This window comes from Bombus fervidus, chromosome 6 (genome assembly GCF_041682495.2).
Source record: "Bombus fervidus isolate BK054 chromosome 6, iyBomFerv1, whole genome shotgun sequence".
Taxonomy (NCBI): Eukaryota; Metazoa; Arthropoda; class Insecta; order Hymenoptera; family Apidae; genus Bombus; species Bombus fervidus.
The window spans coordinates 12366819-12380456 of NC_091522.1; the positions used below are offsets into that span (position 1 = coordinate 12366819).

A 13638-nucleotide genomic window follows, 5' to 3' on the forward strand; every position below is an offset into this window, starting at 1 on the left:
TTGTTGCATCGATAGATTCGTTGTTCTTCTGTTTTGATTAGTCTAAAAAATATAATTGTTTTTTTCTTTATTTAATCGTTTTGCTGTTTTCGATTCTTATTTAAAAAAAAAAAAAAGAAAAAAACACGAAAGTAAGCATGCACAATCGCAAGTCCCTTCTAAATTACTTCTCGTCGTAAAGTAAACGTATATATATATCATCTTCGAAGCAGCGTGCACGAATAATCGTTCATATGAATGTCATAGCCTTAGTTTCGCTAGTTGAGAAGAAGAAAGAATGTTTTAGATCCTTGCTCAATAAATAAATTATTAATTTCGATGTCACAAATTATATACCGATATTAATTTTAAGTTAGATTCCCAAAGCAAAACAACGTCGACCATTTTTGCGAAACGAATCGAATTGAATATACGTACAGTTTAACATGTAAGTACACGTGCATAGTAATATGCCTAATATGAGCAACGGATTTTCGTAATCTCGTTATCGATAATTAGATGAATTGTAGTTGTCCGGTCGACATCTATCAACGAATCGTTTCTTTCCGATTTTTAATTTGCGTAATTCTTTCGCGTCAGCATTTTCGAGTAAACGTCGCGAAGTTTGTCTTGCGTGCGTGTCTAAAATTGCATTCTTAAACTCACGCCGATTTCCGTCGATTTCCGCTCACTCTTTCAAGAAATGACAGAAAGGATTGGCCGGAGGGTTCCAAACGAAACATTTGTCTCGCAAAGTTGGACACACACAGGACCATGTTTTCGTAAAAGTAGAGATAAGACCTGAGCTTAATGTATTCTCTCGTGAAACCATGTATAAAACTCCTGTTTGTACCTTACTAGTTTACTATGACGCTATTATAGATTACGTATAGAGGAATTGAAAGTGAAAGAAAAAAGCGGTCGAATAAATAAGATGAAAACAAGAGAGCGCGCGAGAGAGAAAGAGCGAACGAGCGAGCGAGCGAGCGAAAGAACGAGAGACAAAACAGATAAAGAGATAGGAATGTTTAGTGTCCATTTGAAGATCACGTTAAGTCCTTTATTTTTCGCTACGAAGCGACGAAAAATTAGTGTTAGTATAATTAGTAACAAAAAATGCATATAATTATCGTGCTTTCGCTTCGAGAATGTTTCATAATTCTGATTAGATTGTTTTATGGCGTGTCAGATATAACGCCGTTTGGTGAAAGACTATATCAGCAAGGCTGGTGATTAGACTCCGATTAGTTTCCTTCTTTATGTTAAACATGTTAACGGTTTAGCAAATGTGTTTTACTGAAAGTGTCCTTCCTATGTAAATTTACTTGTTTGTCCTCATAAATTATAAATAAATAATATCTTTCGTGTTCACGTATCTGCAGTCCTTTAAATTTAATTCTTCTCCGAAATAAGTGATGCTAATGAAAAGGTACGTAATAAATACTACTTTACATTATATTACAAAAGTAATTAAATATTCTTCGAAATATACATATAAATAATTAATCTGCATAAAAATAATTATAACATAATTAAATTTTCTTAATTGAATTATTTTTCTCTTATCTAAAAAATGATGCAATGAAAAGAAACTCAATTCATTTAAAAATGAAAACAAATACTCTTTTATATCAATGGTAATTGAATGAAATAAATTAACTATATAATGAAAAAAGATATAATTATAGAAAGGTATAAGAAAAATCAGATTTTCAAATATAAATACACAATTTAGTAGTGCGTGCTCTTTTTATCATTATTTATTACATTTCAAATTGTAGTAAAAACATTATAAATAATTTAAATAAGCAATATAAATAAATAAACAAAATTTGTAAGGTATAATATAATAATAAAAAATTTGAGTTTGATTTGAAGCTTTTTCCTCCTTCATGCTCTTTACTCATTAATACACTTTGTACATTTTAACAACATACAATGTAAATACAATAGGAAACGTAATTTTTGTAATAATAAAACAAATTATACTTCTTAAATTTCTAATTATTGCATCAAAGTCGTATAATTTGCTATTAGTATTACTGTAATTATTGCCGTTTAACAATTCCATTATGAAAAACTATAGAATACTTGAAGACGAGATAATTTAACAACGGTGTAATAAAGAAATATAATATATAAAAAAATATACAGGGTGTCCCAGAGACTGTGATTCTACGTAAAAAATGAAGTTGAAAATATAGAATAAAATTTTCGAGAAAATTAATTTCGAAAATTTCTCAACTAAAATTGACTAATTCCGGACTGAGCAAAATTAAATAATCAACCGGAGATTATTCTATATGTGAAAATAAGTTAAAAAATGTAAAATAATATTTTTTCATAAGCTATTTTGTTTTCTTGTTTTGAAAGATAAATTTGGAAATTTATTATACGGATGTACCTGGCAAGTTAATAACTAAACATGTTCAAATTCTATTTTCTGGAAAACTGAAACGGAAACGGATTGTATTTTACATTTTTATAGATTTTGTATTTTTGTATTTTATACTTCTTTTCTCATATAGAATAATTTCCTGCTGATTATTTTCTCATACCTAGTCCTTAATTAAATATGCCAAGTTTAAATATGCTTGACTTTCAAATTTGCTTTTCTGAAAACGAAGAGTCATACGAAAAAATTTTATTGTATATTTTCGACTTGTTTTTTGATGTAAAATCACCCTTTTGCCGATTATATCATAGTCGTTAAGACACCAGGTATATAATTACAAAGATTGTGTAAGAGTCATCAATAAGGCAAATGTGAAGAAACTTAGTTCGCTGCAGAATAGTAATATACAAACATTTATATAAATATCATGTACAAAATGTTTTATATGGCAGCGATATGATCAAAATTAGATAAATCTCAATTAGAATAATTACTATACAAAGTAAGTTGTATATGTGTGTGTATAGTATATACAGATAGTACCTATTATTATTATATGCTAAATAAAGCTAAATATGACCATATATTATACAATACCGCGGATATATTTGGTTCAATATTCAATACACACAGTAATTTGTATATATATTCTTATGTGACTATTGAATTATTTAATATAATATAATTGAACCCAACATATTGATCATGATAGTATTAATCTTGATTATGCATAATAAAGGTCTAAATCTGTAATACTGAATTAAAACCATTCTGAACATTGAGGGTTTCGAAAACATAAGTAACATAATTTATTCTAACGAGTCATGTTAATAAATTCAACATAATTATCACAAAAATTAACTTCACATTAAATAGAATCTCACAAATTTTATATTCAAAAATATATAAAAAGCAAACAGAAGTAAATTTTAATCTAAAGAATCAGTATTAAGATTTGAGTTTTTTTCCCTGCTACTTTAATTTTGCTATAAATGATAATATTACTGTGTATATAATGTGTATTTGTTTCGTATAAGCTTTATTCTCGATGTTTAAAAAATACGCATCTTATAAAAAGAACAAAATGATTTTATTATAATTTAATTGTAATAACTAAAATAAGCTTCCAAGAAAAAATAATTTACTTATACGCAACAAGTAACGAATATATTTAGCAGTGATTTGTTTAATAAAGTTGAAATTTCCTATCTTTGGCATTTAGGCTAAAGAATCTAATCAAATCGTTCTGAAAAATATCTATTTATACATAATAACTTAATGAATAGCAAATAGTAGTAACAATGATAGAATAATTTTTTGTACTAATTAATTTGGGTCTTTTTTATCATGATTCATAATTAGACTGCTTGTTTTTTTTAATTTCATAAAAATGATCTAAGAATATGAATTTGATAGGATTTTATGAGATATACTTATAATTGTAACTTACGAATTATAAGGCAGATTATATACTTCTATCAATAGTAATAAACGTCATAAAGTGAAGAACATACTAGTTTTTCAAACTCTGTTTACGTTAGAAATAATTTGAGTCTAATAATAAATACTGTTTGCTTTAAACATAAATGTAAATTTCTAATTGTTTCAACTCTCAATTATTGATAATTTTATCATTATTTTTATAGTACATTGTCCTTAAATCCTCAAAACAAAACAAGATTTTCTGCTTATCACATTACATAATTTTACCTACTACATAATGTTATATGATAAATTGTATCAAAGTTTATGTTCATGTAATATATTTTTATACACATATGCACAAGATGAAATTCAAGAAATATATGTATGTATAACCATTTCGACATTATCGATATATATTTGCACAAATCTCAAAGTGCAAAATAAAAAACATATATTAATTTTAAAAAAAGACGACTGCTTGTTTTTGAATTTTTAAATTATTCTATGATTTAAAATTAGCACTTATAAAAAAAAATATCAATTTTGTTTACTGTTATTCTAATACTATAATTGAAAAACGATAGTATGTATCACAATTAACAATTGAGATAGAATATCTACCTCTGACTTACACTCTGACGTTAAAATATTAGTAGCATTATTACCAATATTTTATTAATAGAGCTCTGCCTTTTATACATTATTGATAATTGATTGTAATATCATATTGAAGTTGATTCAGCATTTAATCCTTTTAAGATATTGTAATGTTGCTGTAAACGTTTTAAATTAGCTGTTAAACAGGCATTTTCTGTGTATAGATGTTTTACTAGTATATCATTTCGTGTCAATTGTTCAGCCTGTGGAAAATGATAAAGAAATTAAAAATATGTTTAATCATAAATTTTATATTGGACTTAATCAGTGTTAGTTAAGAATAATATACAAGAACATCAAAAATCATTAAAAAAATTGTAAAAATTATGTACCTGCTCTGCATTTGTTTCAAATTCTCTTTGAAGTCTTTCTTGAGTACTACGAAGAAGACATTGTAATTCAGATATTTCTGCTTGGTGTTGAGACATAATACCTGAAATAATAGCAACTTAATATTGTAACATATATAATTATTTAAATAAGATTGTAAAAGACTTACGTTGTAATACACGTTCAGTGTGGTATTGCTGTTTCTTCAAACATTCTTGCAATTGATTTTTTTTACGCTCTTGTGCCTGAAGTTTCATATTTAAATTTTGCAATATATTGATGTTTATACAAGCTACTTGTGCATCATTTTGCATGCATTGACAATTTGGAGCTTTTAAATTTTGTAACTTCGACGTATTCTGCAGAAAATAATATTCTGCATTGCGATGATAATGGGGATATATTTGGTGCATTTTACCATCACCTAAATCATCTTTCGACAGTCGTGGAGTAAAGTCATTTGTTGAGGTTGAAGATTCCAGAATTTTATTAAAATTATATTCTTCAGGCAGATTGTGAATATTATCAATACATTGAGCTAACTTCAAAACCGAATCACTGGATGGTTGAATATTGAACGAATCATTAGGTACATAATTTGATCGTGTAAATAAAGACGGAAAAATTAATTCATCTGTAACTTGTACAGACATATCAATCATTATAGGTCGTTCTAAGGATTTTATTTCCTCGTGTAAATTTTTAATCTCTTTGTCTTTTTGGGATATTTCTTCTTCCATTTGTGCTTTCCATTTTTCGAATTCTTCTTCAAGATCTAAGTACTGTATAAAAAAAGTATACATACAAATAAACAGAGTAAACTATAATTATAATTTAGTGAATCATATTTAATAATAGATTTTAAAAATAAAAGACATTACGAAGTTAAAATATTTTTCTGATTAAAGAATTAAAGGAAAAACTACAGTGATAAACAAAATAAAATTATTTATATGCATAACAAAAATAGAAAAATTGTATCTTACTTGTTGTTCTAAATTAAACTTTTCTTCGATTGGAGATAGACGTCCACCATTCTTTACTTTGTCTACTGGACTAATTAATTCTTCATACTCAGCCATTTTAGCTATAAGTTCTGAAAATTTCTCATCACTAATTTTTTGTTCCTGCTCAAAAAGTAGCCTTTCTTCCTCTAATTTAACACTCCAGTAATCTTCACACTGTTCGTACTCTATTTTTAACATATCAAGACTTCTTTCTAATTCTGCACACTGTTCAATCAGTTGTTTTTTTTCAATAGCATGAGTTGCTTCAAGTTCTTTCAACTTCAAATTTAAGGAAACATTTTCAGATGAGTCACTTTTTATTAAGCTTGAATTAGTTCTTGTACTAACTTCATTTGTAATCTTTGCGCATTGAGTGATCAAAATATCTTTTTCCTTATTGGATTTTGAATGATCAGCATTTATGTACTCTTCTTTACGAGGAGGATAATCTCTAAGACTTGAAACTTTGTTATGTGATGAACTTTTCATATCTTGATTACTAAAATAATCAACATCACAATTATTATCATTATTATTGGATGTTACTACCCGTTTAATAGAAACAGAATTCTTATGTCTGGGAATTACAAAATCACTCGTTTTTTCTTCACATTCTGTTTCTATCTCAGATGCGATGCTTTTGATAAATTCAGTCTCTTTAAAAAATTGTGTATTTGAATTCGATTGTAATCTTATAATCATTCCTGATATTTCATCTTTAGACGCACAGTATTCTGAAGTACACTTGTTATTATTTACTAAAATACTTTTTAATTGTTTTATAACTATATCTTTAAACCGTTTTAAATCTATCTTTTTACAATTTTGCGCATTCTCTTCTTCATTGGATTTATAAGACGGCTGTGTTGATAAAATGGAATATATATAAATAGGCGAGTATTATCACATATCTAAATTAAACAATATAAATTATTAATCGTTACTTACAGATGTGGAATGTTTTAAAACAACATCTAAATCATCTTCTTCGATTATAAATGTTTCTTTACCTGAAAACATATTATACATTAATTTTATTATGCTAAAAAATAAATATAAATGAAATGTATAGAAATGTATAGTTATTCTTACTTTCAGTTTCATTTGACTGTATATTCTTTGCTGTATGAATGCCAGGAAGGTTATTTTGTCTGCAATAACTAAAAGAAATTAATCTTATCTTTATTTATATTATTGAAGTATCTTTTTTATAATTTTTCGTTCTGTACCTTTACCTTACCTTATATCTTTATTACGACGATCATGCCGTTTTAAACTTTCTAATTCTGCTGTAAGTTCATCGTTTTGATCTTGTAAAAGAACTGCTTCTGACTGCAACTGTTTCACACGCTTTACCAAAGATATAACTTCTTGTTCATGTTCTATCTCTATATTTTGCGACTAGAATTACCAATGATATATGAATATGTATAAAAATTAAATTATTTCCTTTATTCATAGAAATTTGTTTACTTGTGTACCTCATCATGCTCTGCTGCCAACATTTTTATTTGAGTTAAGAATTCATTGTTTGATTGCTTAAGTTTTTTTATTTGACTATGAAGATTCTCATTTTCAGTTTCTAAAACTTGATTCTCTTGTAACGTATTTACAAACTTATTTCTAATCTCGTGATTCTCTTTTTGCAACATCTGTATTTGATCATCCTTTGATTTCAAAACACTAACACTCATTTCTCGCTCAGAACTCAATTGGTTTGAAAGATCTTGTATAGTTTCAGCATGTCGTTGTTCAATTTGTTTCCGTAAATTTTGAACAATTTCTTCTTGTTGAACATGTTGCTCATCAATCTCTTGCGCAAGAGTGTTTGCTCGTTCATTAGCTTCTATGATATCAACACGCAGCTTTTCCTTTTCACCATTTATATTCTCTATTACAAGGCTAAATATGTAAGACCATTTTCATTAATTAAATTTTTCCTAATTAAAATATTTATTTATGTAGGCTACACTACTTACTTTAAATTTTTTAATTCTTCTTGATATAGCATAAGAACATTTCGCAATGACATTATATGAGATTGAATGGCAGAGTGACCTAATGAGTCATTAAAATTTTTCAATTCATCACATAAATTACTTATTAAGTCAGTTAAAGAAATATCAGATGTTTTAAAATTTTCATCCGTTAATAATGATGTATTTGTAATATTTGAAAGTTTCCATGTATCCAAAAAAGTATTATTCCTTGTAAAACTATGATTTAACAAATAGAAATAAAATATTCAATAAAAATTTTGTAAAATAATAAAATTGTAATAAGAAAAGCATAACAATGAAAGTTATATTAACATTGATAATTATGATGTAGTACCTAGTTTTGCGAGAAGCATGTATATCATAGTTTCGTTTTCTAAAATCCAATTTAGTTAATTCATTTGTAGACTGTTTATTCTTATCTAGTGTCAGTTGCTCTTCCATTGCTTTATTTTGAAATATAACAAGAAATTCATCCAAATTAATTAATCCATCACAATTCTGATCAAGTTTTTCAAAAATGCACTGTGATATCTGTGCAAAATGATATTTTATATGTCACTTTAAATTATATATTTTTATATTAGAAAAATGAATGTAACAAAAAATTTTAATTATAGTAAACTATTGATTATGAAAGTAATTGATAGAGCTCCTTATTTTACACACACACGCGCGCGCGCACGCACACATATACACGTGTGTTAAATGTATACATATGTGTAGTAACATATTTGTATTGTTTGTAATATACTTCTAGTAACATACTTGCTTCGGAAGAGCTGGGATTCCTAAACAATTAGATATAAAAAAGATTGTTGCAGAATCTACATTTTCTTTCAAACAGGTGTTTATTTTTTCCCATAAACATTTTAGTTTATTCTCATCCACTGCCACGCCTAAAAATTTATAACATATATGTTTAAATAAAAATATGTTTCTTAAAATTTAAAACATAAAAAAAGATAACAAATAATGTAAGCATTGTAATTACCTGTTTTTCCATTTAAAAAATCTACATTAGAGCTAGAATTATTAGGTGGTAAAGGATTGCATCGTTTATTATCTACATGAGGATTTGCGTCATTTTGTGATTCTATTATATTATCTTTTTCTGTCTGTGTAATTGAATCTTGTGTCTTGCCTAATAGAGTTAATAAAGCAGCTCTAAATTCTTGGAATGATATAGATTGTTTTTCTTGTTTATGTTGTTGGATGCATGATCTTAATTCTTCACTCTGTTCTGTCAGGTGTAACTTATGGCATAAACTGAACCAGTTATCCTCTTGTAGTTCAGTTTCTCCTTTTGTTAAACAACTTTGAAACACAGCGTAAAGTTGTTGTTCATAAGGGTCATTGTTGTGTTCATCCATGGCATCCTTTCATTGTTTTTTTTTTTTATATGTTATAAAGTATAGTAGATCTATAATTATATTACATATAATATTTAACATAAGTACTGAATAAAATTCTTAAAAACTGAAAAAAAAAAGTAAATAGCAATATAACTTAGATTTTGTGAAAATTTTAGAAATCTGGCAAAGATATTTTAAAATATATTGCTTTATTGATCATTATTAACATTGATATAATGAATATTATTTAATTAAATAAATTTTAATTATCAAATTAATCAATTTAGCTTGTTGGTCAATTAATAATAAAAAACGAAAAAATTCTTTGAATAATTAAAATATATGTATTTAATCGAATATCATAAGTTTGTACATTAACCTAAAAAGTGTATTTGAAAATAATAGTTTACAATATGTACAACGAATTAGCTGTATAAATTTATATATATTAATGATTTGCATGAGAAATAAATCATTAAAAAGTATAATGTTAGCGTTTCATTATTTTTACGTTGCGCAATAAATATGTTGCAAAGTGAATTATATCTGTAACAAGATAATAACGATATCTAATAATGATATCATATGCGAGTAATGCTAATCGAGATTGAAGAACTAATAATTTGAAAATAATAAAATCTTTTATTATAATTTTTCATTATGTATAGAAAATTAAGCAACTAAATCATAAAATAATTATTAACCTACCATTAAATTATATAGTAGAACTTCATCTATGTGAACTCATCGGGGGACAAACAACTCATACTCATAACATAACTGGAGAACATATAATAGGAGTTCACTGTTTCTCCCCACTACCTATGATTTTTCGCTCATATAATAGGAATTTACGTTCAGATAAGCAAATTAAATTGGCAGGAGTTCATTTAATTGGGCACTAAATAGATTTTGTTATAATAAATGGTGTTCGGATAAGTGGAATTGCATTGTAAGGTTCGTTTCACAAATCACGCATACACATCTCTATCTATCTATCCATTTATATACATGTCGAAATACGAAGGAGTATGCTGTATCAAAATATATTCCATATTTATATCGTTCTATTTTTAATTTCAAATTTAATCCGACAGTTTCTCCGAAAGTTTGAAACTTCCCCTGATGTCATACGATTTAAAAAAAAAGATAAACACAATTTAAATATATCGAATCACAATAATAAACGATAGATGGCAGTATATTTCATAGTTAACGATTTCATAATAATAATTTAAATACATATACATAAATATATTTATAAATTACTCTTTATCATTTTATCTAACGAATTTATATCATAGTAACGTTAAGAAAACATTACAACTATTATGTTATTCATTATATATATATATTTACATTGCTTATTTTACGATGAGTACATATCAAAATTAGTAATAAGTATTATTGAATTTATTAATAAAGTTTCTACTTTTAAAATGGATTCACATAAATCATTACTAACCATTTACATATTTTTCTAAGGTATAGAAAATTATCATAAAATAGCAATGTAATTTAAACTTAGTTTCGCGATATAGTTCAAAATAATTGCACAAAGATAAATAAATTTAATATGAAATATTTGCTCTATATGTACTATATATCTCCATGAATTAGAATAACATGCTTAAGTGTGATTATTAAAATAATATAGAAAATGTAAAATTGAAAATATATTGAAAAAATAGGATGTATTCTATTAACAATAAATTACTTTTAAGTTACCATAAATTATTTTTTATACACATGCAACACTTTCCAAAAATTTTATATATTTTATAATTAATTACACCATTTCGCTTTATAAAAGGTAGGATGCATAAAATTTAATATATTTTTATTTTCTTCGCGAGAAATTATTCTGACTAGTAAGTTACATATCTAGTAATATATTATTTCCTGGACTAAAATCGTCACTCGTCAGTTAGCGGGAACTTTGGCGGCAATGTCAAGAACGGTTCTGTCAGTGATACTCGGTTGTACATGACTGTTGACTGTGTTGTATTTAAAGTGAAAAATGGGTATCACTGGTTTACTTCCATTTTTAGAAAAAGCCTCAAAAAGAATAAATGTTGAACAATTTTCCGGTGGTACTGTTGCTATTGATTCTTATTGTTGGTTGCATAAAGGCGTATTTTCTTGTGCTGATAAACTGTCAATGGGACATCCAACAGACGCGTAAGAAAATTTATATTGTTTAACTATATTGTTTACTGACACAAGTAATTGTTTAATTATAATTCTATTTCAGTTATGTTCATTATTGTATGAAGTTTATACATATGTTGTTATCTCATAAAATAAGACCAATACTTGTATTTGATGGAAGACATTTGCCTGCTAAAGCACAAACCGAAGTAAAACGACGAGAGTATGTATAATTAAGTTACTTTTGAATATTTGAAATAAAAATTCTATAAAATTTAGGAAATTTTTAAAATGATAATTAATGTTAAATTTAAAAATTTATTAATTTTACATCTTTATTTAATACGGGTAGTTTAACATTCTAATTAAATATACTAAAAAATTGAATTAATTTGAATTAATAATTACATTGATATAATAAATATTTTTGAAACTTAGTATTATAATTAAATTGTCCTCATAGTATATGATATTAAATATTATTTGGTAACTGAATAGAAGATATCATTAGCTGCATTGTTTAGTTTATTCAGAGATACGCAAATAACTGCAAAATGTTTAGAATGAATTTAAATTATAAGATATCAAGGAGAACACATTATATGCATTTCAAAAGCATCACAATATGGAGAATTACAAAATAATATTTGACCATTGTTTTTTACATTCTATACTTTTTACCAACATTAATGTTTAATAAATAATTCGTTTGTAAACTTTGTATAATATGTTCCTCTTGGTATCTTAGAACACTCATTTAAAACATTTTTTACATCATTCATAGTTTTCAATATATTTATGTATTTATAGATAAATCTAATACACTATGAGATAATGTAATATTTAATATAGTTTCTTTAATATAATATATTCATGTACTTATATAGAAATAGACAGACAAATCGTCGTAAAGGTATTGAACTAATGCAAATGGGACAACATGCGGAGGGAAGAAATTTATTGAGGAGGTCCATAGATGTTACACATGAAATGGCTTTAGAGTTGATCAAACAATGCCATGAAATGAATATTGATTGTATTGTAGCACCATATGAAGCAGATGCACAGTTAGCATATCTTAACATCAACGGAATTGCTGATGTTGTTATCACTGAAGATAGTGATTTAATACTATTTGGTTGTAAAAAGGTTCGTAGTTTTCCTATGTAATTGAAATATTTTCAAAAATTTTATATAACTGATTTTATACACTTATAATTGATTTAAGTATAAAAATAAATAAATATATATGATTTTGTGATATCCTAAATTTCAAAAATACGTTTACTTCACATATTTTATATTGTAGGTATTGTTCAAAATGGATTTGACTGGTAATGGTCTTTTAGTTGACCAAGAACAGTTACATCTTGCAATGGAAATACCTTCTAAACATTTTAATATGGATGACTTTTGCTATATGTGTATTCTATCAGGCTGTGATTACTTATCATCTCTTCCTGGTATTGGGTTAAATAAAGCACGAAAGTTTATAAAACTAAATAAAGACTGTGATATACATAAAGTAAATATTTCTACATGTATATCTACAAATTTTTTTTATTTGAGGATAAAATACTTAAGTATAAAATACTTAAGTATAAATATATTTTTTTTTTTTCATAGGCTTTAACTCGTTTAGGATCTTACTTAAATATGAAATCTTTAGTTGTTACAAAAGAGTATAGAGATTCATTTATATTGGCAGTTATCACTTTCAAGCATCAGTTAGTGTTTTGTCCTTTAAAAAGGAAACAAGTTCGTTTAAATCCACCTACATCTGATGTAACAGAAGAACAATTATATTATGCCGGTCTAGAAATAGATCCAGATATTGCATTGCAGCTTGCACTTGGGAACTGTGATCCTTTTACTCTAAAAACACTTCATAATTTTAATCCTGATAAAATAAAGGTAAATATTGTAAATAAAATTATTTCAGAAAGTATAATTTTCTTGTTAACATAAGAATAAACATTAGACATGTTAGATATTAAGTATATAAGTATGTATAATAAGTATTAATAAAACGTTGAATATCATCAAATTTGGAATTTTCTAGAATAAAATTAATAAATGCAATATTTGGACACAGAAAGCAGGACTATCTCAACATATTAGTATTTGGTCAAAAGAGTATAAATTAGAACAAAATCAATTGCAAGACACTTGTCAAGGAAAGAAGCTAACAGATAGGTGTACTGTTAATTCAGAAGCAATTCTTCAGACAAATCGTTTAAGAAGATCTATTTTTGTAAAACAGCAAGATAATTCTGGTATGAAATTTATTTTTATATTATTATAAACAATATTATAATAGTTATTGTATAAATATAAAGATA

The 13638-nt window shown here is 26.0% G+C and overlaps 2 protein-coding genes across 4 annotated transcripts in view; one reads left to right on the forward strand and one right to left on the reverse strand.

Moving 5' to 3' along the window:
* The window catches only part of LOC139988192 (uncharacterized), a 37000-nt gene that overhangs the window by 21999 nt on the left and 1363 nt on the right, over positions 1-13638 (forward strand). Inside the window, exons 6-11 of one of the 2 annotated variants that reach the window (XM_072005302.1) lie at positions 11197-11326; positions 11400-11519; positions 12184-12445; positions 12606-12821; positions 12923-13210; positions 13359-13572. In XM_072005302.1, the coding sequence (XP_071861403.1) occupies positions 11197-11326; positions 11400-11519; positions 12184-12445; positions 12606-12821; positions 12923-13210; positions 13359-13572 (1230 nt within the window). The remainder of the gene's footprint in view (positions 1-11196; positions 11327-11399; positions 11520-12183; positions 12446-12605; positions 12822-12922; positions 13211-13358; positions 13573-13638) is intronic. The other variant, XM_072005303.1, reaches the window with a different exon arrangement.
* Positions 1724-10177, reverse strand: Bsg25d (blastoderm-specific gene 25D). Of its 2 annotated transcripts, none has more exons than XM_072005305.1 (13): positions 9854-10177; positions 8785-9213; positions 8559-8689; positions 8128-8324; positions 7773-8009; positions 7275-7695; positions 7034-7194; positions 6886-6944; positions 6742-6803; positions 5773-6654; positions 4956-5568; positions 4789-4889; positions 1724-4659 (listed from the first exon to the last, which is right to left on the reverse strand). In XM_072005305.1, exons 2-13 carry the CDS (start codon positions 9161-9163, stop codon positions 4522-4524), a joined length of 3381 nt encoding a protein of 1126 aa, XP_071861406.1. In that variant the 5' UTR covers positions 9164-9213; positions 9854-10177; the 3' UTR covers positions 1724-4521. The 2 variants fall into 2 exon arrangements, with proteins under 2 accessions (XP_071861406.1, XP_071861405.1); XM_072005304.1 differs by having other exon boundaries at positions 6886-6953; positions 9854-10175.

What these genes read in the sequence shown, in the direction of transcription:
- Bsg25d (XM_072005304.1), bottom strand. Translation starts at nt 9,163, where the DNA reads ATGGATGAACACAACAATGACCCTTATGAACAACAACTTTACGCTGTG. An exon ending in CGTCGTAATAAAGATATAAG is followed by an intron (nt 6,954 to 7,033) that starts GTAAGGTAAAGG and finishes AATTTCTTTTAG; the next exon opens with TTATTGCAGACAAAATAACC. An exon ending in TTGAAACAAATGCAGAGCAG is followed by an intron (nt 4,660 to 4,788) that starts GTACATAATTTT and finishes CATTTTCCACAG; the next exon opens with GCTGAACAATTGACACGAAA.